Source organism: Lithobates pipiens, unplaced genomic scaffold, assembly GCF_037356315.1.
Source record: "Lithobates pipiens isolate NorthernLeopardFrog02 unplaced genomic scaffold, aLitPip1_a1.2 Scaffold_13, whole genome shotgun sequence".
Lineage (NCBI taxonomy): Eukaryota > Metazoa > Chordata > Amphibia > Anura > Ranidae > Lithobates > Lithobates pipiens.
Window position 1 is genome coordinate 519,533,937 of NW_027507718.1, and position 24,833 is coordinate 519,558,769.

At 43.9% G+C, this 24,833-nt stretch overlaps 1 protein-coding gene across 1 annotated transcript in view; it reads right to left on the reverse strand.

The window, feature by feature from the left end:
• Window positions 1-22,941, reverse strand: part of LOC143975931 (extracellular calcium-sensing receptor-like) — a 69,895-nt gene extending 46,954 nt beyond the window's left edge. The window contains exons 1-2 of the mRNA XM_077478464.1: window positions 22,501-22,941; window positions 6,331-6,622 (exon numbers count right to left, since the gene is read on the reverse strand). Of these exons, the coding sequence (XP_077334590.1) occupies window positions 6,331-6,622; window positions 22,501-22,847 (639 nt within the window). The 5' untranslated portion in view covers window positions 22,848-22,941. The remainder of the gene's footprint in view (window positions 1-6,330; window positions 6,623-22,500) is intronic.
• Window positions 22,942-24,833: the final 1,892 nt, after the last annotated feature.

Below are 24,833 nucleotides of genomic sequence, written 5' to 3' on the forward strand. Positions count from 1 at the left end.
CACTGGGGCAAATATCCTGTCAGCCCTGCAGGGGCAGGCTGAGAGGTGGTTGACGCCCTGCCAGCTTAAGCCAGGAATGGTGGTTTGCGACAATGACACCAACCTCCTCTCCGCCCTCCGACAGGGACAACTGACCCATGTGCCCTGTCTGGCTCACGTGCTTAACTTACTACTCGGGCTTACAGGATGTCCAGAGGTAGGCCAGGAAAGTCTGTGTTCATTTCCGCCGGTCATATCAAGCTAGTGCTCGGGTGGCTGAGCTCCAAAAAGAGTTGAATCTGCCCAGGAACCGCCTTATCTGTGACATGCCCACCAGGTGGAACTTAGCGTTGGCCATGCTGCAGCGGCTGCGCACGCAGCAGAGGGCCATCAGTGAGTACTTGTGGGACTACGGCACAAGGATAGGGTCAGGGGAGCTCGTTTTTTTCCCCACGCCAGTGGGTCATGATCAGGGATGCATGCACTGTCCTGTCACCATTTCAGGAGGCCACAAGGATGATGAGCAGAGACAGTGCGTGCATCAGTGACACTGTACCTCTTGTCCACCTATTGGAGCACATGCTGCATGGTATAATGTACAGGGCACTTGAGGCAGAACAGAGGCAGGAAGAGGAGGACTTCCTTGCCTCTCAAGGCCCCCTTTATCCAGACAGGGTTCCTGCTGTCCCGCCGATCACACAGGAAGAGGAGGAGGATTGTGTCAGCATGGGGGTGGAGCCTGGCACTCAGCATCAGCAGCAGCAGTCTTTTAGGGATGATTTACAGTCCCAAGAAACCCATGGACTTGTACATGGCTTGGAGGAGGTGACTGCAGATCATGTCATCCTTTGTGACCCAGAGGACACCGGACCGAATTTCTCAGCTAACCTACACTGCATGGCCTCCCTGATCCTGCAAAGCCTGCAGAAGGATCCTTGTATTCAGCGGATCAAGGAGAGGGATCATTACTGGCTGGCAACGCTCCTTGGTCCACGGTACAAGGGCAAGGTTGCGGACCTTATCTTGCCTTTGCAGAGGGAGCAGAGGATGAGAATTCTCCAGGAGGCCTTGCAGAAAGGTTTGTGCAATGCATTCCCAGAGACTGGGAGGTTACAAATTCCTGGTCCTGGACAACGTGTTGCTGAGGCTTCGGTCAGTCACAGAAGGAGCGGTGGAGAAGGTGGCCATCTGACCGATGCGTTCAGACAATTTTTTAGTCCGCAGTCCCACGGTCTGTTCGGTTCCAGCAACCATCGCCAGTGCCTGATTTACATGGTGCAGGAATACCTAGGGGCAAGGTCAGACTTAGACACCTTTCCCACCGAAAATCCTCTGGCTTACTGGGTCTTGAGGATGGATCACTGGCCAGAGCTTGCACAGTATGCAATTGAGCTACTGGCCTGTCCTGCATCCAGCGTTCTTTCTGAATGCACATTCAGTGCTGATGGAGGCTTTGTAACCAATCACAGGGTGCTCCTGTCCATCAACTCTGTTGATCGACTGACCTTCATAAAGATGAATCAGTCTTGGATCACCACCAGCTATCAAGCACCTGAAGCTGATGTAATCAAATATATTTTTTTTTAAATGTCACATACCTTCAAGACTACCTATGCTGATGCTGAGTGACTATCCTGTTATGTTGACTGATTATCCTCTTCCTACTCAATGATCCTGCTGATAGCTTGGAAGAACATTTTTGGTTCTGGGCGCACCACCAGTGGCTAAGGCCCAATTTTTCAGCCCCTGTTTAACAGGGTCGTCTAATTAAAATTTTTGCAGCAGGGCTCATTCCTGCTCTCCAACTAGAGTATCTGTGAGGGGTTGCAGTGTCGTGGCACCAGTGCCTAAGGCCCAATTTTTCAGCCCCTGTTTAACAGGGTCATATAATTAAAATTTTTGATGCAATACTTTGCAGCAGGGCTCATTCCTGCTCTCCAACTAGAGTATCTGTGAGGGGTTGCAGTGTCGTAGCACCAGTGCCTAAGGCCCAATTTTCCAGCCCCTGTTTAACAGGTGCATGCAATTACAATTCTTGATATTCTATTTCACAGCAAGGCCCATTCCAGCGCCCACCGAGAGTAATTGTGAGGACTTACAGTGTTGTAAAAACCAGCACCACCACCAAAGGCCCAATTTTTCTACCACTGTTCAACTATGGCATGTAATTACAATTCTTGATATAAAAGTTCACAGCAGGGTGTTCCTGCGCCCACCAAGAGTCATTTGAGGGCTTACAGTGTTGTGGCAACACCAACATCTTAGGGCCAAATTTCTGTAGAGGATATAGGGCAAGCCCATACTTTCAAACATCCAACTTACAAACGTCTCCTACTTGCAAATGGAAGGAGACAACAGGAAGTGAGATGAAAAAAGATGGACGGCAAACAAAAAGTATACAGGGAAGATAACTCTTCCCTATGTTTTCCAAAAAGCTTAAAAATAGATGTTTTGACTGGAGATACACTTTAAAAATGTACCAGTTCTAAATTACAAACAGATTCTATTTAACACAACAAACCTACACAGACCCTGTCTTGTTTGCACTGCCTGTATACTGCTGTTCTGAGTATATAGGGCCTGGGGGCCCCACACCTTTGCTATTTTTTATTTGAGTACGGGGTTCCCTTTAATATCTGTACAAGTCCCAAAGGGGCTGGTAATGGGCGAGGAGGCTACCCATGCCATTTTTCTCAATGATTTTCATCCGTATTGCCGAAACCAGACATTACATTAAAACCGCAAGCAGTTTTTTTTTAGAAATGTCATTTTGTACAGGGACTGTTCTAGACACGGGAAACACATGCCACTTCACAGGCATACTATAGACATACCCCAGGCAGGATATTTAAAGGAATATTTCACTTTTTTTTTTTTTTTACTTTAAGCGTCATTAAAGCGTCATTAAAATTTTTTGCATTGATACATGTCCACTGGGGCAGGAGCCGGGTCCCCAAACCCTTTTTAGGACAATAACTTGCATATTAGCCTTTAAAATTAGCACTTTTGATTTCGAACGATCGAGTCCCATAGACTTTAATGGGGTTCTAAAGTTCGTACGAATTTTCGGTCCGTTCGAAGGTTCTGGTACAAACCGAACCGGGGGTGTTCGGATCATCCCTAGTCCTGGATAGAGATGGCCTTGCGGTTCGCCTGGCGGTCGGTTCACTGCAAACTTTGCTCGTTCACAATTCGATAAACCAGCGGACTTATGACGCTGTTCATATTCGTTTACATTGTGAAGAATTTTGACCCATGACACATCCATCATGGGGTACAGGACAGCCAATTGAGACATTTCAGCACATGGACATACCCCCTACCTTATAAATAGACCTGATCTGGAGGCCATTTTACATTCTGTCTTTTGTCAGTGTAGGGAAAGGACGCTGTGTGGAGCAGGGACAATCAGTCTGTAATCACTAGCTATTACTATTAGGTCCACAAAAGTCATTTTAAGGACTGGTATAGCTATACAGTATATAGGGTTGTAATACACTTATAATATACTTTCTTTCAAATATAGAAAGCATATTATAGTGCACTGCAGTGCTGACCGATTCTGCAGCTGTCTTTTCTCAGTCTTTTCTCAGTGTAGGGATAGAGTTTGCTGTTTGGAGCAGGGACAGTCTGTAATTTGCCAGCTACAGTTGGTGACCGTAATATTGTGTCAATCTCGCCACTTCTATCGGCGAGATTGACACCCTGCGAGCCCCGTCGTGGGAGCCAGCGCCGAGCTGGCTCGCATCGGGAAAGGAAAAATGTTTCTTTTCCTTTCCCGATAAGCGACAAGCATCGCTGGCCGGGTTCACACTGGTGCGGGGATCCGAATTCCCGCCAATACCAGGCACTGTATTTAGTAAGAATCCTAAGGGAGAACTCCACGCCAAATAAAAAAAAAACGCCATGGGTTCCCCCTTGGGAGGCATACCAGGCCCTTAGGTCCAGTAGGGATTTTAAGGGGAATCCCTTATGCCGAAAAAAATGGCGTGGGGTCCCCCCAAAATCCATACCAGACCCCTATCCGAGCACACAGCCCGGCCAGTCAGGAAAGGGGGTGGGGACGAGCGATCGCCCCCCCCCCAAGCCGTACCAGGCTGCGTGCCCTCAAAATGGGAGGGTGGGTGCTTTGGGGGAAGGAGGGCGCCCTGCGGCCCCCCATCCCAAAGCACCTTGCCCCCATGTTGATGAGGACAAGGGCCTCTTCCCGACAACCCTGGCCGTTGGTTGTCGGGGTCTGCGGGTGGGGGGCTTATCGGAATCCGGGAGCCCCCTTTAATAAGGGGGCCCCTGGATAGTGGCCCCCCACCCTATGTGAATGAGTATGGGGTACAATGTACCCCTACCCATTCACCTGTGAAAAAAATGTAAAAAAAACACAACACACAAGGGTTAAAATAGTTTATTGCACAGCTCCAGGGGTCTTCTTCCGTCTTCAGGGGTCTTCTCGCCAGACTCCTCCGCTATCTTCTGCTCTTTAGCTAGCTCTTTTGCTAGCGGAGGAGCCCAGCTTTCTTCTTCGTCGCCGCCCTCTTCTTCCGACTTCGGGGGTCTTGTCCCCCTCTTCGGTTCTTCTTGCCGGACCACCGCTTCTTCTTCCAGCTCTTTTACTAGCGGTGGCCCGGTCTTCTGTCACCGCCGCCACCACTGCTGCCACCGCCTTCCGTTCTTCTTCTTCTTCTTCTGGAGATGTTGACTCGACGCTCTCTCCAGCCGCAATGCCAGGGACGTGGTGTGCAGAGACTTATATAGGGACAAGGGGTTGGGTCACCGGTTGATGTCACATGGTAACCCCGCCCCCTTATAATGTCACAGTCCTGGAGGATGCTGTACTTACTTATCATGAAACATAAGTGGTTGGGCATCGGTGCACACAATTTCTTCCACTTCTGTGGCAGGGCTAGGTGGATGGCCATGGGAAACCCTGCTAACAAAGTCATCAAAAAGCAGAAGAGACTGCTGCATGGTCTGGGGCTCAGACTGCTTGGCTGATTTGCAAGGGGGTGAGGTGAAAGACTGATGGACATTGGCTGCAGGTGCCAACTTTGATCTTTCATCAGGAGACTGGGTGGGAGACAATGTCAAGGAACCGGAGGCACTGTCAGCAACCCAATCTAGTATCGCCTGTACTTGTCCTGGCCTCAACATTCGTAAAGCCACATTAGGCCTGATCAAATACCGCTGCAGTCTCTATCGCTTACTCGCACCTGAGGAAGGTGTTTCACTTACAACAGGAGCTCCACCAGCAGCACCTTGACCGAAGCCATATCCCTTCTTTGACGTTCTCCTCATATTTTCCAAATTTAGGATCTTGTCCTAAATGGGTGTTTTTGCAATAGCACAATACACCCAGAGTATGTAAATGGTGTATCTTAGAGCTACAGGAATGATGAAAATGCTATTCAAAAAAATGTTTTTTCCCTAATTTTTTTTCATTTGAATAGCACAATAGAAGAAAACTATATAAATTGCGTAACGCACATCTCCACATATGCGGCAAACACTGCAAAATATATATTTTTTACCCTAAATGGGTGTTTTGGAAGAACAGAATACACCCACAGTATGTACAGGGTGTATGTCACAGTAACATATGCAGTGCTGGTGTACTGAGCTTGCAGATAAAAGTTATATTTTCTCTGGCATTGGGCTCATGGCAGTGTAAAAAGACTGTGCACTGCAACCCAACTAGGTAAATCTATGTAGATCGCTGAGTTATTAGAATAGATTTCTGAATCTGGACTCTTGGGAAATTCTCTCTCCTTCAAAACAGCAACAGGAACCTTACCCTACACTGTCTATCTTTTCTCTCAGTGCAGTGTAAAAAACTTGTGCACTGCACCCACATCACTAAATCAATGTAGATCGTGACTAATTAGAATAGATTTCAGAATCAGTACTCCTATCTAATTCTCTCCCTCAAAGCAGCAGCAGCCAGGAACCTTTCCCTACACTATCTAAAGCAGAGTGCTGTGCTGTGCTGTGTGCCTCTGTCTTAAATAGAGGCTGGGTCACATGCTGCACTGGCCAATTACAGCCATGCCATTAGTAGGCATGGCTGTGATGGCTTCTAAGGGCACATGAGTTAAATGAATGTTAATTGGCTGCCCTACAGCTGTTAAAACAGCTCCATTACATTACCGAACACCGAACCCGAACATACAGTCAATTGTTCGGGTTCGGGACCCAAAAAGCCAAAATTTCGGTACGAACCCAAACTTTACAGTTCGGGTTCACTCAACACTAATACAACCCTTTTTTCTTTATTGTACAGGAACATATTTTCTGTTTACTGAGGCATCCTAAAATAATGTAAACAATATTATAGACGTTCATGTACAAAACACCTACCTGTGTATATCCATAGAGCCCCAGTATTTGTGCCATTGGAATAGTGGTCACTGAGTAATGGTCTCCAATAAACCCCACTAGTTTGCCTTCTCCAGAGCATAAATAATTAGGGACTGTTTTCTGTGGTCCAGATAAAATTTGTAGGACATTTCTTACAGCCATACCAGCATCTAATGATGAATCAGTCATATGATATCCCAGTGTTATATTGGGTAAAATTTCTGCATTCTGGTTAACTTTGTGAATAGCAAAATGAAAAACCAAAACATTTAGTAGTGCTCGAAAATCATCACTGTAGAAATAAAGATAATTATATTGTGTTAGAGTGAATCTTCAAGATATTAATAATTATGCTTACAGGCAATATAATATTGATGCCAAAATGCAGACATTGGTTTGACTTGAGTCAACTCAAAGCAGGCACTACAGCAATGTTTTGGAATCCAACATGGAAAGGTGAGCCTCTGTAGGCTGGTAAGTGATCTTTCTATGCTAGTAGACCGGATGGTAGATGAGTGACAGCTCCCGGCACTCCTGCAACTGTTAAGTAGTCTCATCTACAACTAAAACTAAAGCAGTGGCAGCCACAATAAACACCAAGGTAAAAGTTAATTACAGGTGATAATCTAAAAACTTGAATATCGTGCAAAAGTTAATTTATTTCACTAATGCAACTTAAAAGGTGAAACTAAGATATGATATTCATTATCACACACACGACCGGACTTTCCAGCAGACTAGGTCTGACATAATTTGTCTGTCAGACAATCCAGTCATGTGTGGACTAATCCGATAGTTTTTTGTGAAAAAAATACAACGGACCTAGAAATAGAACGTTTCAAATCTGTCCGACAGACTCAATTCTTTTTGGGAAAACCGTTCGTCTGTTTGCTGGGCCGACGGACCAAATATGGCATCATCTTATGTCATCACGTTCAAAATGAACGGACTTTCGAACTGACTTAATCCGTTCATGTGTGGCCAAGTCCGTTCATTCGGAAAGTCCATTGGAACTCTGCCGAAAGTCCGTCTGGAAGACTGTCGTACCTAGTCTGCTGGAAAGTCTGGTCGTGTGTACGTGGTATTACATGCAAAGCCAGATAGTTCCGTGATTTGTCATAATTGTGATGCCTATGGCTTACAGCTCATGAAATTCCCAAATCCACAATCTACAAAAATTAGAATATGACATGCAATCAATAAAACAAGGATTGTACACAGAACAATAGCCGACCTCTGAAAAGTATAAGCATGCATATGTACTCAGTACTTGGTTTGGGTCACTTTTGCAGCAATTACTGCCTCAATTCTTTAAGGTTGAACTGGATGGACTTGTGTCTTTTTTCAACCTGACTAACTATGTAACTATGTAATGCAGCCTGGCATGAAAGCCATCAGCCTATGGAACTGCTGAGCTGTTATGGAAGATCAGGATGCTTCAATAGCGACCTTCAGCTCTTCTGTATTGTTCAGTCTTATGTCTCTGATCTTTCTCTTGGCAATGCCCCATAGATTCTCTATGGGGGTTCAGGTCAGGCGAGTTTGCTGGTCAATCAAGCACACTAATCCCATGGTCATTGAACCAGATTTTAGTGCTTTTGGCAGTGTGGGCAGGTTCCAAGTCCTGCTGGAAAATTAAGTCAGCATCCCCATAGAGCTTGTCTACAGAAGGGAGCATGAAGTGCTCCAAAATCTCCTGGTAGATGGCTGCGTTGACCCTGGACTTAATGAAGAACAGTGGTTCAACACCAACAGAGGACATGGCTCCACAAATCAACGCAGACTGTGGAAACTTCACACTGGACTTAAAGCATCTTGCAGTATGTGCCTCTCCATTCTTCCTCCATACTCTGGGTCCTTGGTTTCCAAATGAGATACAAAATTTGCTCTGATTAGGAAAGGGAACTTTGGACCACTGAGCAACAGACCAGGTCGGTTTTTCCTTAGCCCAGGTAAGACGCTTCTGACATTGTTGTTCAGGAGTGGCTTGACAAGAGGAATACAACATTTGAAGACCATGTCAAGGATCCGTCTGTGTGTCGTGGCTCTTGATTAGGGATGAGCTTAGAGTCTGAGTCGAACTCATGTTCGACTCAAACATTTCCTGTTCGCCTGTCCGGCGAACAGTGAACAATTTGGGGTGTTCGTGGCAAATTTGAAAAGCCGCGGAATACCCTGTACAAGTCTATGGGAGAAATCTAAAGGGCTAATTTTAAAGACTAATATGCAAGTTACTGTCCTAAAAAGTGTTTGGGGACCTGGGTCCTGCCCCAGGGGACATGGATCAATGCAAAAAAAAGTTTTAAAAATTGAGGTTTTTTGAGAGCAGTGATTTTAACCTCCCTGGCGGTATGATTCAGTCTGGTTTTAGATGCTGAAAGCGGTATAATTATTTAGCATGGAAATTTGACGTTTTATATTGTAGTCCTGTAATTCCTAGGAATAACTCTCTTAAATCTGTTCAAACCAGAGTCTAGCAGACATCCCGGGTATGATAAAGTTTATAATATAATAAATAATAATAAAAATTATTCAATAATGTAATCAAATCCTAAAACACTGAAAAAGGGACACTTTCTGGTTGCTATGGACAATCTCCAAATTCCAGCCATAAAAAACAGTATTTATAATAAAAAATTGCATGCAGGGCACTGCACAGACCACTAGGGACAAAGGTGGTGTGTATTTTTTTATACAGTACTGTAATCTGTAAGATTAAAGTACAGTGTGTGTTTTGTGTACTTTAACTTTTTTGAATTTGGCACCGATCTCCACTTCTGTGCGCAGTAACGTCGCAGGGAACGGAGCTCGGCGGCATTCGGGCACTGTGTGAATTGAACGGAGGACAGATCGATCACACAGCGTGGAGGATATCACTGGATTCAGGGGACAAGGTAAGTAACTTCTCTGTGTCCTCCCTCTATCCAGCGATGTGATCCCGAGTCTGGCTCGGGGTTACTGCTTGTGGAACTAAAATCCTAACCCGAGCCAGACTCGGGATCATCGCTAGGAAGGTTAATAATGATTAAAGTGAAACAATACAAGTGTAACATTCCTTTCGATTTTGTACCTGGGGGGTGTCTATAGTATGCCTGTGAAGGGGCGCATGTTTCCCGTACTTAGAACTGTCCCTGCACAAAGTGTCATTTCTGCAGGAAAAAAAGTCATTTAAAATCACTCGGCTATAATGAATTGTCGGCTCCCGTAATACAGAGAACAGTCATTGAAAGTCAGTGAGAAGAAAAAAAAAGTGTGAGGTTCCCCCAAATTCAATTACCAGGCCCTTCAGGTCTGGTATGGATATTAAGGAGAACCCTGCATCAAATTAAAAAAAAAATTGACGTGGGGTTCCCCCTAAAAATCCATACCAGTGCCTTTATACAAGCACGTAACCTGGCAGGCCGCAGGAAAAAAGAGGGGGGGACGAGAGAGCACCCCCCCTCCTGAACCGTACCAGTCCACATGCCCTCAACATTGGGAGGATGCTTTGGGATCCCCCCAAGGCACCATGTCCCCATGTTGATGAGGACAGGTTTCCGTTACATCAGAGGGGGGTGGGGTCACCCACACGTCATTGGGGAAGCCGGGCTTCCCCACTTGCGGCAGAGGGAGGCGGGGTCAGGTGACGGGTTACCCTGCCCTCCTCATATAAGAAACATCAGGCTGCCAGGATCCCGCAGTGTCTCAGCCAGTGGAGACAGAGGTCGGATGGACTGCGCTGCGCTGAACTGAGAGATCACCCCTCGCTGGATCAGATCAGCCATTGCTGGACCCCGGAGAAATGATCATCCGTCGCTGGATAGTAAGAGTGGATTACCACCGCTGGAATATTTTTTTAAGGACTTATTGATAAGTGTGTTTGTCTTATTTAACTATTTTTTACACTTTCTTTGTGAAATGGTAGGGGTACTTTTGTACCCCCTTACCATTTCAAACAGGGGGGCAGGATCTGGGGGTCCCCTTGTTAAAGGGGTCTTCCAGATTCTCATAAGCCCTCACCTGAAGACCCCCACAACCACCGGCCATGGTTGTTATGATGAGGCCCTTGTCCCCATCAACATGGGGACATGGTGCTTTGAGGGGTCACAGACCCCCAAAGCATCCTCCCAATGTTGAGGGCAAGTGGCCTGGTACGGTTCAGGAGGGGGGGGGCCCGCTCTCTCATCTCCCCCTCTTTTCCTGTGGCCTGCCAGGTTGCGTGCTCGGATAAAGGGTCTGGTATGGATTTTTAGGGGGACCCCCACTTCCCATTTGTTTTAAAATTTGACACGGGGTTTCCCTTAATATCCATACCAGACCTGAAAGGCCTGATAATTGAATTTGGGGGAATCCCACACTTTTTTTTTTATCAATGACTTTCAATGAGTGTTCTCTGTATTACGGGAGCCGACAATTCATTATAGCCGCGAGTGATTTTAAAAGACTTTTTTTCCTGCAGAAATGACACTTTGTGCAGGGACAGTTCTAAGCACGGGAAACATGCGCCCCTTCACAGGCATACTATAGACATTCCCCAGGTACAACATTTCAAGGAATATTACACTTTTACCGTTTCACTTTAATCATTATTATAATCACTGCTCCCGAAAAAACGTCCGTTTTAAAACTTTTTTTACATCTCAGTACTTGATGCCAAGGGAGCAGCCTCAGCAACTGCCCCGATGTTCCTAGAATTCCCATTTCTCAACATTTGTTTTAAATCAATAAAAAACATTCACACATCACAGGAAATAGCCTATTAACATTCAATATGCAATAAAATTGTGCTTGAGAGCCATAGGTTTAGGCAGGCTTATATAGAGGAGCTACAAGTCGCAGCATGCCATGACACCCTGTGATACACATACAAAATATGCTTGACATGCTTGGGATTTCTCTCCTGAAGTAACTCTGAAGCCACAGGCTAGAAATGAGTGGGACAATTTGCCTTGTCTATGCTTTGTGACTCAAGGGGTAAGGCTTTTCATCACAACCCAATGCCTATGGTGTGAATGAATCTTTAGTATCAGAATGGTCATCACCCCATCTACATATACAGCACTTGACTGGACAAACTGGATTGTAGTTTCACAGCCAACAGATACACAGAAATTAGGAATGGCTGTTGTTGAGGAACTACAAATCCCATCCTGTCAGGCACAACATGGTGGACTTATCATACAACAAACAGTCATAACCTGAGGATGGAACCCTTCCCTGCATACATGTAGAATCTGGCTGGCTGGGAAATCTGGGGCTTGTATTTTTCAAAAGGGAAAACAAGTTTATCTATGTAACAGTGAGGTTGCTGAGAAATAGATAGAGATAGATAGATAGATAGATAGATAGATAGATAGATAGATAGATAGATAGATAGATAGATAGATAGATAGATAGACTGATAGACTGACAGACAAATCTCAGACACTGACAGATCACAGAGCCTGCACATTATGAATGACTTTCTCTGCCTATAGATGTAGCCAGACACAACTACATATCAGAGATTGACATGTACAGCAGCGGGTGCACATATCCAAATGTGGTTGTGTCCTGCTGTATCCATGCAGCTGCAGTATTCATCTCTATAGTTTGCCTGTATACTGCCCGGGGTGAATGCATGTGCAACAACAAACACAGCCTCCATTTAGAACATGCAGCAACACCAGTCTGAACGAAGCCTTACATGTATCTAAATGCAAGCATTTGACTTATCATTTACATAGGAACTTTTCAGCAAGAAAATCATCCTATATGATCAGTAAAGCTCTAAGCCCCTGTACACACGGTTGGAAATTCTGGCGGAAAAGGTCAGATCGGACCATGTTGTCGGATAATCCGACCGTGTGTGGGCTACATCGGAATTTTTCAGTCGGAATGTCCGACCAACAAAGTTTGAGAGCTGGATATAAAATTTTTCGACAACATGATACAATGTCATACCGTGTGTACAATGTCATACCGCTGTGTGCATACAGCCTAAAAAACACAAGTTATGTTCCGGTAAGACTTTGTGTATACAATGCTTTGAAAAAGTATTCATATCCCTTGAAAAAGTCCACATTTTCTCATGTTGCAACCAAAAACTTATTTATATATTTTATTGGGATTTTATGCGATAGGTAAACACAAAGTATCACATAATTGTGAAGTGGAAGGAAAATTATAAATGGTTTTCAAATTTTTTAACAAATAAATATCTTAAAAGTGTGGCATGCATTTGTATTCAGCCCCCTTTACTCTAATAGCCCTTACTAAAATCTATTGAAACCTTAGTGAACAAACAGCACTATGAAGGCCAAGGAACACACCAGACAGGTCAGGGATTAAGTTGTGGGTAAGTTTAAAGCAGGGTTAGGGTATACAAAAATATCCCAAGCTTTGAACATCTCACAGAGCACTGTTCAATCCATCATCCGAAAATGGAAAGAGAATTGTACAACTGCAAACCTACCAAGACATGGCCGTCCACCTAAACTGACAGGCTGGGCAAGGAGAGCATTAATCGGAGAAGAGCCAAGAGGCCCATGGTAACTCTGGAGGAGCTGCAGAGATCCACAGCTCAGGTGGGAGAATCTGTCCACAGGACAACTATTAGTTGTGCTCTCCACAAATCTGCCCTTTATGGAAGAGCGGTAAGAAGAAAGCTATTGATGAAAAAAGCCATAATAAGTCACATTTTCACTTTGTGAGAAGTCATGTTGAGAACACAGCAAACATGTGGAAGAAGATGCTCTGGTTAGATGAGACCAAAATTGAACCTTTTGGCCTAAAAGCAAAACGCTATGTGTGGTGGAAAACTAACACTGCACATCACCCTGGACACCCAACTACTACACATGGTGGTGGCAGCATCATGTTGTGGGGATGCATTTTCTCAGCAGGGACAGGGAAGCTGGTCAGAGTTGATGTGAAGATGGATTGAGCCAAATACAGGGCAATCTTAGAAGAAAATCTGTAATGCCGTGAACACATGACCGGTTTTCCCGTCAGAATAAATTATGAAGGTTTTTCCGACGGAGTTCCGACGGAATTCCGCTGAAACTGTCTTGCCTATACACGATCACACCAAAGTCTGACCGTCAAGAACGTGGTGATGTACAAGACGGCCAATACCCAGTGTGCCACCCATTGGGCTCCTTCTGCTAATCTCATGTTAGTAGAAATTTAGCTAAAGACGATTCGTGCTTTTCAGACTCTTACTTTTCAGATCGTTTGAATTGCTGTTCAGTTTGTGCTTGTGGGTTTGTATCTGTACTTCAGTGCATTCTGTTAAGTTTGTTCTGACTGGCCGACCGTTTTGAAACCATGTTGCAGTTACGTACTCATCGTACAGTTCGAGCTGTGTGGGGGCTTGGTGTTGGGTTTCATACTTTGACCCAAGCCCAGTCCATGAACAGCATGAGGAGGAGTTCATGAACCAAGAATTGGTTACTCCAGCATGACAAATTCTCTCATATGCCTCTGCTGCATGAGATCCAGGAGAATAATCCTGATGATTTTTTTTTTTCGGATGACGGACCCCATTTTTCACCTTCCATTGGCTTTGCTGGTCCCTTATATTAGGAAGCAGGACACCTGCATGCAGCAAGCCATCACTTCGGAGCAGAGGCTCGTCGCCACCTTGTGGTACTTGGCGACTGGGAGAAGTCTATAGGACCTCAAGTTCTCCTCAGGCATCTCCCCCGGGCATTGGGGATCATTATTCCAGAGACATGTTCTGCCATCATTCAGGTCCTGCAAAAGGACTATATTAGGGTAAGTTTTATCCTTTAACATCACATTATATGTATTTAATGTTTGCTGATGTATTGTATTTATTTCATAGTTCCCTAATTACCATGATTGGAATATGCTGTGAATGTTCCCTTTATCCTCATCTATGCTGTAAGATTTTAAAATGCTCTTTTTTGGCCTCCATGCATATTTAGCTTCACTAACCTCCCGGGCTTGCTATCCTGGGCCCATATACCCCTATAGCCTAGTCCCTTAACAATGTATTTTGTCAGCTCCATTGTAGTGCTTTACCCAAAACACCCCCTAAAATGTGTACAAATGTTATGTGTGTCCTTAAATTCAATTTGTGTGCTTAAATTCAATTTGGAGGTCCCAAACTCAGCTCGAACCCTCCTCCCTCCTAAAATTTTTACAATGGGCCATCAGAGGGGGTGAGGAATTGAACCTTAGATTTTTGTCTTGAAATACTCAATAAATAAATGTTATACTGATGTCAGCCAAGAATATTTGTGTCTAGTCTGCTTGCAATGTTATGTGCAAAAGTACTTTTTGTTTCTTTTTTAACTCCACAGTTTCCTTCAACGCTACAGGAATGGCAGACTGTGGCATCCCATTTTGCTGACCGTTGGGACTTTCCCAACTGTAGAGGGACTATAGATGGGAAGCACGTCCACATCATGCAACCACCCCATTCAGGGTCTTACTATTATAACTATAAAGGGTTTAATAGTATAGTGTTAATGGCGGTGGTGTCGGCACAATATGAGTTCCCCCATGTGGACGTGGGGAAGAATGGCTGGATGTCAGATGGAGGAGTCTTTGCCCAGACTGAGTTTTATCAATGTCTCCAGCCTAGGGGTGGGCTTTATGATCGAGTCGAACATGAGTTCGACTCGAGAATTGGCTGTTCGCCAGTTCGCCGAACAGCGAACAATTTTGGGTGTTTGTGGCAAATTTGAAAGCCGGAACACTCTTTAAAAGTCTATGGGAGAAATCAAAAGTGCTAATTGTAAAGGCTTATATGCATGGTATTGTCATAAAAAGTGTTTGGGGACCTGGGTCCTGCCCCAGGGGACATGTATCAATGCAAAAAAAGTTTTAAAAACGGCTGTTTTTCCGCTAGCAGTGATTTTAATAATGCTTAAAGTGAAACAATAAACGTGTAATATGCCTTTAAATTTCGTACCTGGGAGGTGTCTATAGTATGCCTGTAAAGGGGCGCATGTTTCCCGTTTTTAGAACAGTCTGACAGCAAAAGGACATTTCTAAAGGAAAAAAAAAATTTATTACTATGCGCAGCTATAATGAATTGTTGGTCCGGCAATACACATAACAGTTCATAGAAAAAAACTCCATGGAACTTCCCCACAGGGGAACCCTGAACCAAAATTTAAAAAAAAATGTGTGGGGGTCCCCCTAAATTCCATACCAGGCCCTTCAGGTCTGGTATAGATATTAAGGGGAACCCGTGCCAAAATGTAAAAAAAAATGGCATGGGGACCCCCCAGAAATCCATACCAGACCCTTATCCGAGCATGCAACCTGGCAGGCCCCAGGAAAAGAGGGGGAGATGAGAGAGAAGCCCCCCCCTCCTGAACCGTACCAGGCCACATGCCTGAACATTGGGAGGGTGCTTTGAAGGTCTGTGACCCCTCAAAGCACCATGTCCCCATGTTGATGGGGACAAGGGCCTTGTTCCCACAACCCTGGCCGGTGGTTGTAGGGGTCTGCGGGCGGGGGGCTTATCAGAATCTGGAAGCCCCCTTTAACAAGGGGACCCCCAGATCCTGCCCCCCGTTTGAAATGGTAAGGGGGTACAAAAGTACCCCTACCATTTCACAAAGAAAGTGTAAAAAATAGTTAAATTAGACAAACACACTTATGAAAAAGTCCTTTATAAAAAAATTTAAAAAAATAAAAAAATATTCCAACGGTGGTAATCCACTCTTGCTATCCAGTGATGGATGATCATCTCTCCGGGGTCCAGCGATGGCTGATCTGATCCAGCGACGGGTGATCTCCCCACAGGGGAACCCCGAACCAAAATTTTTAAAAAAATGTGTGGGGGTCCCCCTAAATTCCATACTAGGCCCTTCAGGTCTTGTATAGATATTAAGGGGAACCCGTGCCAAAATGTAAAAAAAAAATAGCGTGGGGACCCCCCAAAAATTCATACCAGACCCTTATCCGAGCATGCAACCTGGCAGGCCGCAGGAAAAGAGGGGGATGAGAGAACGTCGCCCCCTCCTAAAACGTACCAGGCCACATGCCCTCAAAATTGGGAGGGTGCTTTGGGGTAGCCCCCCAAAACACCTTGTCCCCATGTTGATGGGAAGAAGGGCCTTATCCCCACAACCCTTGCCCGGTGGTTGTGGGGGTCTGTGGGCAGGGGGCTTATCAGAATCTGGAAGCCCCTTTTAACAAGGGGACCCCCAGATCCTGGCCCCTCATGTGAACTGTTAATGGGGTACAAATTTAACCCTACCATTTCACAAAAAAAGTGTCAAAAGGGTTAAAAAACACAAGAGACATTTTTTGACAAATGCTTTATCAATTTCTTCTTCTTTGCGCTTCTTCTTCTTCCTCAATCTTCTGGTTTTCCTTCGGTGTTCTTCTCCTTCCTCCATCTTCTTCTTCTCCATCTTCTTCTTCATCTTCTTCTTCCTCCGCTCTTCTCATCCCGCATCTTTAAGCCGGAGCAAGATGTGGGATGAGAAGAGCGGAAGAAGAAGAAGATGAAGAAGAAGATGGAGGAAGAAGAATAACACCAAAGGAAGACCAGAAGAAAGAAGATTGAAGAAGAAGCGGAAAGAAGAAGAAATTAATAAAGGACTTGTCAAAGACTGTCTCTTGTGTTTTTTAACCCTTTTGACACTTTTTGTGTGAAAAAGTAGGCGTACATTTGTACTCCATTACCAATTCACACAGTGGGGGCTGGAATCTGGGGGTCCCCTTGTTAAAGGGGACTTCCAGATTTCTATAAGCCCCCCGCCCACAGACCCCCCACAACCACCAGGCAAGAGTTGTGGGGATGAGGCCCTTCTCCCCATCAACATGGAGACAAGGTGCTTTGGGGGGTCACTATAAATTGAAATAAATTATTTTAAAAAACATGTGTTGTGTTTTTGTCTTTACACTTTTTTCACCAGGTGAATGGGTAGGGGTACATGGTACCCCATACTCATTCACATGGGGTGGGGGCCGGTATCTGGGGCCCCCTTATTAAAGGGGGCTCCCGGATTCCCATAAGCACCCCTGCCCGCAGACCCTGACAACCAACGGCCAGGGTTGTCGAGAAGAGGCCCTTGTCCTCATCAACATGGGGACAAGGTGCTTTGGGGTGGGGGGGCTGCAGGGCGCCCTCCTTTCCCCAAAGCATCCACCCCCCCATGTTGAGGGCACGCACGGCCTGGTACGGCTCAGGAGGGGGGCGCTTGCTCATCCCTACCCCCTTTCGTGACTGGCTGGCCTGCGTCTGGTATGGATTTTGGAGGAGTCTGGTATGGATTTTGGGAGGATCCCCATGCCGATTATTTTGGGGTAGGGGCTTCTCCTTAAAATCCCTACCAGACCTAAGGGCTTGGTATGCCTCCGGAGGGGGAACCCATGCCGTTTTTTTATTTAAAATTTGGTGTGGAGTTCTCCCTTAAGATTAATACCAAATACAGTGCCTGGTATTGGCGGGAATCCAATTCGGATCCCCTGCACCAGTGTGAACCCGGCCTCAATATCAGCGATGCTTGTTGCTTATCGGGAAAGGAAAAAAATCATTTTTCCTTTCCGAATTCGAGCCGGCTCAGCACTGGCTCCCGCAACGGGGCTCGCAGGGTGTCAATCTTGCCGATAAAAGCGGTGAGATTGACACAATATCGCTGGCACCTACTGTATTTGAGTCTGCCCAAAACATCGTATTTAATGAGCGAACAATGTTTCCTACGACCGATTAATGTGCCCATGAACATGAAAGTCGCCATTTTAAACTGTACAACAGTAACGAAAATAACATGGCGCAGCATGCAAGTAATAATAATAATAATCAGAAAACATGAAAACTACTTACTTTTTAGAAGAACTTTCTTGATCCCTCTATACTGATCCTGCTCCCTCAGTTTCAGGTCCGACCAGCGTTTCCTTATTTGCTCCTTTTGATCATTGTACCCCAAATTTTGTGTGCAGATTCTTCACATCTTTTTTCATGATTTTGTCCTTTCTCACATTCGGGTTGGTGTATGGTCCATTCTTGCCATCATAGTCATTCCTCCTTAAGATGTCCACCATCTCCACTATCTCAAGAAAGGCCATATTTGAAGCCTTAAATCTTCGCCTCCGGGATCAGGACATTTTGGCCTCCAGGCTTTCCTCCTCCTCATTCTGACTCTAACCACACACCTGCTCTGTCTCTGCTATGTTGCTCCTACTGCACACTGAAGAGAAGGGGCAGGGAATATTCTTGAATGAATGTCAGGGGCAGGCGGCACAGGTGGAGTTTCATACATATGCAGTATATATAAAGTTAACGCTCGTTATCGTACGTACGTTCTGTGTGCGGAGTTCTAAGGAAGGTAACATTTTAACTTGGGTTATCAGTGGCATATACTGATTCAAGATTGAGGCCTATATTGGGATAGGATTATGAGAGTTTAGGCTGACATTAGTGTTTTGGTCTTGTGTATTGCCTTACAGCAAATATGAATCACTTTAAAGCGGAGGTCCACCCTAAAGTTCCGCTCATTGGAACCCTCCCCCCCTCCGGCGCCACAATTGGCACCTTTGAGGGGGGAGGAGTGTGCAGGTACCTGTACAGTACAGGTATCTGTACCCACTTCCGGCATAGATATCTGCAGAATATACGCCCCTTTCTGCAGATATCTACGCCCCTTTCCGAAAGTCCCCCGCTGTCTGCTGGGAAACACACAGATCCCAGAGACAGCGGGGACGAGCCGCACTGTGCAGTAGGGAACCGGGAAATAAAGCCTCAAGGCTCCACTTCCTGATTCCCATAGCCAAGATGGCAGCGGCAGCACCCGAGAGACGATCGAGAGATCGGCTTCGGGTGCCGACATCGCGGGCACGCTGGGCGGGTAAGTGTCATTATTTTAAAAGTCAGCAGCTGCAGTATTTGTAGCTGCTGGATTTAAAAAAAAAAAAAAAACGGTGGACTCCCGCTTTAAGGACACAGAATTCATGGCCAGTTACATAGACAAATACAGAGAGATGAGGATTTTGTTTGAGGTGAAACACAGCTTATATTATAATAAACAAGCTAGGAGGTCAATGCTGGAGAAACTTCTGGAATTTGTGAAGACTCGAGTCCCAGATAAAACCATTGTGTTCTTGGTAAAGAAAATTGGGACCTCGAGGAACATGTATAAGAAGGAGCATAATAAGATCCAGAAATCACTCCGATCAGGAGCCTCAGCAGCACAAGTGTATGTCCCCAGGCTGTGGTACTTCAACAAACTGTGGTTTCTGGATGACTAGACTGAAGCCAGGGAATCACTTTCTACCCTTTCCTGCAGCCCTCCCTCCACCCTTCCCTCAACCCCAGGCTCACGAGTCCCCAGGCTGGTGTAGTACTACAAAAATTGAACCATCAGAAGAACAGCGCATCAGAGAGACTCATAGTCTGATGTAAAAAGCATAAAGACAATTTATTAAATGAAAAAGAAAAAAACTCAATAAAAGACGTCTGATCCTCCTGGGATCTTAAAACCTTTACATCAGTCAATCACGACAATAAAACAACAGTTGCTTGATGATAAATTAACCCTGGGATCTTCTATCCGTGACTTTGAGATGTTGGTAAAAACAGGGCTGTGTTGCCAGTGTAGTCTATTGTGCACGTAGATTTAATGATTGTGGGTGATTATCTCCCAGAGGCAGGGGGAACCAGTAGAGTTCATATACAAGTGTAAAAAAATGGTTGAAACTGAGTTCCAAAAGTCACTCACTTTTGTTAATGGCTGGACTGTAGGGCTGGGGCGCCGTCATGCTAAGCTGGAGGAGTGGAAGAGAAAGGGTCAATCCTGCTCCCTGTGCTCCGGGACGGAGGTGCAGTAAACGCTGAAGGATGTTAATCCAAGTTGGACACAAGGTGGCGTCCACCTTGTGTGTTGGAGAGGCTTGGAGCGCAGCGCTCTGCTTGCCCGAGCGGTTGCGGGTCACTATTGGTCACGTGGAAGGCTCCGTAGCAGGGGGAGTTGCCATGCCGACCGGCCTGCTAACATGTTTCGCGCGCATGCGCTTTATCAAAGCCCTCCGTCCCGGAGCACAGGGAGCAGGATTGACCCTTTCTCTTCCACTCCTCCAGCTCAGCAACACAGCCCTGTTTTTACCAACATCTCAAAGTCACGGATAGAAGATCCCAGGGTTAATTTATCATCAAGCAACTGTTGTTTTATTGTCGTGATTGACTGATGTAAAGGTTTTAAGATCCCAGGAGGATCAGACGTCTTTTATTGAGTTTTTTTCTTTTTCATTTAATAAATTGTCTTTATGCTTTTTACATCAGACTATGAGTCTCTCTGATGCGCTGTTCTTCTGATGGTTCAATTTCTGCTTTCTTCCACCAAGTCCAAAGTGGTCTAGCAGCTGCACATTGAGACTAATTACAGGCCCTCTTTGAGACAACAATTAACCTAATATTTGGATAAAGCGTTCTCTACAAAAGGTTTTATTCATTTGTGCGCCAATAACTTTTGTTTTTAATGGTGTAGTACTACAGCCTGGGGACAGATATGTCATCTGCTGCTGGTCCTAATCTCTGGGATTCCTGGACCAGATTGTGCTCCAAATTATATGGACTCCTCAAGCTAACAATTTTATTTTCCACAGACTTGATGTGTGCCCTGGGGGCCAAAAGGCTTCACAAATTCCAAAAGTTTCTCCAACGTTGCCTTCCTCTTTATTTTGTTATCAACCAGAACAAATGGAGATTTTATTTTCCTAAAAATACTTGCCTATGTGCTTTTCTACAAAAAAGGACAGTTTGTTTGTGAGTAGGCAGGTACATTTCTAATAGACAATGTCACATTAACAGGGGACACCAACCTCCTTGAGGTTAATAAAAAATGCAAGATAATAATGTTATTGTGGTAACTTGACACACACAAAATTTAATTATATATGGAGATCAATAGAAAATAATTTTTCAATAATCCAAAAAAAAGGAGATCTTGATGAAATAAAAAAAAAAGAATATAAAAAACAATTCTAAACATTATTATGGTGATTGGGCTTTTAAAAATTAAAAGATTATTCATGAGATCAGGAGAAATAATCAAGAAATCCATCTGTGTGAATATGAGCAGCAAAAACAACTTCATTCTTCTAGCATTATAAAGACAAAAAGAATGTGCTGCATTAAAAGATCACAGAATTTTCTGCGTGAGGAATGTGCTAGCTCCAATATGAATGCTAGTTTTACCACACCAAGCGCTTCTGTCTTATACTTGCTTCAGCGCATGCGTCGTTTTTGGAACATCGGAACAGCATACAGATGAGCTGTTTTCCCGATAGGAATTGGTTCCATCAGAAATATTTTGAACATGTTATATTTCTAGGTCCATCAGAATTTTTGACATAAAAAGTCTGATGGGGCATACACACGATCGGAATATACAATGAAAAGTTCCCGTCTGACTTTTTCTGTCGGACATTCCGCTCTTGTGTACATGGTATTAGAGTCTGCAAAAGAGTTTCACCTTTCAGCAGGATAACAACCCTAAACATATAGCCAGAGCTACAATAAAATAGTTTAGGTCAAAGAAAATGTACAGACCTAAATCCAAATGAGCATCTGTGGCAAGACTTGAAAATTGCTGTTCACAAATGCTCGCCATCCAATCAGACAGAGCTTGAGCTATTTTGATAAGAAAAATGGGCAAAAATGTCCCTCTCAAATGTGCAAAGCTGGTAGAGACATCCCCAAAAAGACTTTCAGCTGTAATTGCAGTGAAAGGTGGTTCTACAAAGTATTGACTCCGGGGGGTGCCATACAAATCCACTCCACACTTTTCACATATTTATTTGTAAAAAAAAATTGAAAACCACGTATCATTTTCCTTCCACTTCACAATTATGTGTCACTTTGTGTTGGTCTATCACATAAAATCCCCCAAAAAAATACATTTACATTTTTGGTTGTAACATGACAAAATGTGGAAAATTACAAGGGGTGTGAATACTTTTTCAATGCATTGTATGTGTGCACAGGAAAGCAGATGTCAAAATTTTCTCCATCTTCTTGTAGCTGCCAGTGTTGCAATTCATACTTACAGTATCTGCTTGTATGAAGTCATGTATACATGTGTGTGCATAGAATGTGAGGCATGTTTGTGACAGGTTTCCTTTCAACCCTAATCTGATAATGACACAGATCCCAAACATTGAACAATGCGCTTACATAGGAAAATGACATTGTGTGGTGTGATAGTGAAATAAAATGTTACTTACTCCACACAGAAAAATTCTTTCATATATGATTTTGTTCCCTTAAGATTTGTAGTCCCGGCACGTATAGTGAAGACTCCTCCGATTATGAAGTCACCCTCTTGGTAAAATCCAAATTCCTCATCTACGTCCTTTATCATGAGATTACAGGGTGATGATGAACTCTGAGTGCTGTATATACAAAGAGCCATCCATAGAACAATCCAAGCGATCCGGAATTTCTGCACGGTACATACAGCGGTAGCTTTAATCTTCATAACTATAGACAATAATACACACTCTGTTATGGAGAATATACCATAGTGTCTACAGGGTTCTGTGCTATGATGACACATACGGGTCAGTGACATCTCCACAGCATGTGATGGTGTCAATTTCTCTCCTTCTCTTCTTGCTCATTTTATACTGTTCAGTGTGATAGATTTCTCATTGTTCTAAATATAGATAGCCATGTCATCATCATGAATCTACTTTCAGCCGTGCTTAAAATGAACTTTTATATATATTAAAAAAAATGAAAGAAATAAACTGAACTTTACTTTAAAAAAATACTGAAAGAAATAGCTTTAACTTTATTGAAAAAAATATATAAATCAACTGAACTTTTTTTTAAAATAGGTCTGTACTTTTAATGAGATGGCTTGACAGATTTTAAAGAAATTGATAGTGAAATGTTTAAATAAAATGAGACTCCCTGTTAATAACAATGCATTTAAGCGCATACCACAGACACTTTCATCCTATTCCTGCCCAGGCCAATTTTCAGATTTCATGGCTCTCACACTATGAATGACAAAGTTACGTGAAGGTTATGCAGACATGCAACACTGTACCAAAGTTACATTTATATATATTTTTTTTAAATAAATAGAACTTTCTTTTAGCGGTATTTACCTATTTATTTTTTTTTGGGGGGGGGGACACACTTTTCTTATTTTCTGTTATAAAAAAAATTGAAAATCAAATAATCCTTCCTCATAACTTAAGTCCTTAATGTATTCTGCTACATTTCTATGGTAAAAAATAACATCCCAAATAAGTGTATATTATTTAGTCCGTGTGAAAGTTATAGAGTCTTCAAACCATTGTATTTATGTAGCACCCTCTAGTGAGCTACTAGTGTTAAGCCTCCCACACAAAATCGGATTGTTGGCCAACAAAACCGTGAAATTTTTTCCAAAGGGCGCTGGCCCAAACTTGTCTTGCATACACATGGCACACAATTGATGGCCAACAATTATGAACGTAGTGACGTACTAGACTACGAGCCGATAAAAAGGAAGTTCAATAGTCATGCACCACCCTTTGGGCTCCTTCTGCTAATCTCGCGTTAGCAGAAGTTTGGTGAGTGTCAATTCACACTTTTCAGCTTGTGCTTGTCAGTTCATTTCTGTTTTTCAGGTTGTGCTTGTCAGATCATTTTTGATTTTCAGTGCATGCTTTTCAGTTCATTTCTAATTTTCAGGTTGTGCTTGTTGGGTAGTTTCTGATTTTCAGGTCATGCTTGTCAGGTAATTTCTGATTTTCAGTGAGTGCTTGTCAGTTCATTTCTGAACAGTCATTCGTCTACTAGACATGTGGCGTCCTCATCAGAGAGATTGGGCTATCATTGGGCTAGGAGTTACTGCTTTGACCCAAGTCCAGTCCAGAAACAGAAAGAGGAGGAGTTCTTGAACCAAGAATTGGTTGCTTAATCATGACCAATTATGTCACATGCCTTTGCTGTGGGAGCTCCAGGAGAATAATCGTGATGATTTCAGGAATTATCTCCAGATGAGGGACCCCTGCTTTCACCGTCTATTGGAATTGCTGATACCTTATATTAGGAAGCAGGAAACATGCATGCAGCTGGCCATTACTCCCAAGCACAGGCTCGTCACCACCTTGCGGTACTTGGCGATGGGGAGAAGTCTCCAGGACCTGAAGTTCACAACTGGGATCTCTCCTCAGTGTCTGGGAGCCATTATTCCAGAGACCTGTTCTGCCATTATCCAAGTCCTGCAGAAGGACTATATTCGGGTTAAGTTTTAGCCTTTAACATAACATTCTATGTATTTAATGTTTGCTAATGTATTGTATTAATTTCTTCATTCCACAATAACCATTATTGTAATATACTGTGAATGTCCTCTGTGTCCTCATGCATGCTAAAAGCTTTTAATGCTCCTTTCTTGTCCTTCATGCATATTTTCCTTCACTAACCTCCCCAGAATGCTATCCTGGGCCATACACACCTAGCCTAATAATGTAACAATGTATTTTGTCAGCTACATTTTTGTGCTTACCCTAAACATACCCTAAAAAAATGTATAACTGTTATTGTGGTCCTCAAATTC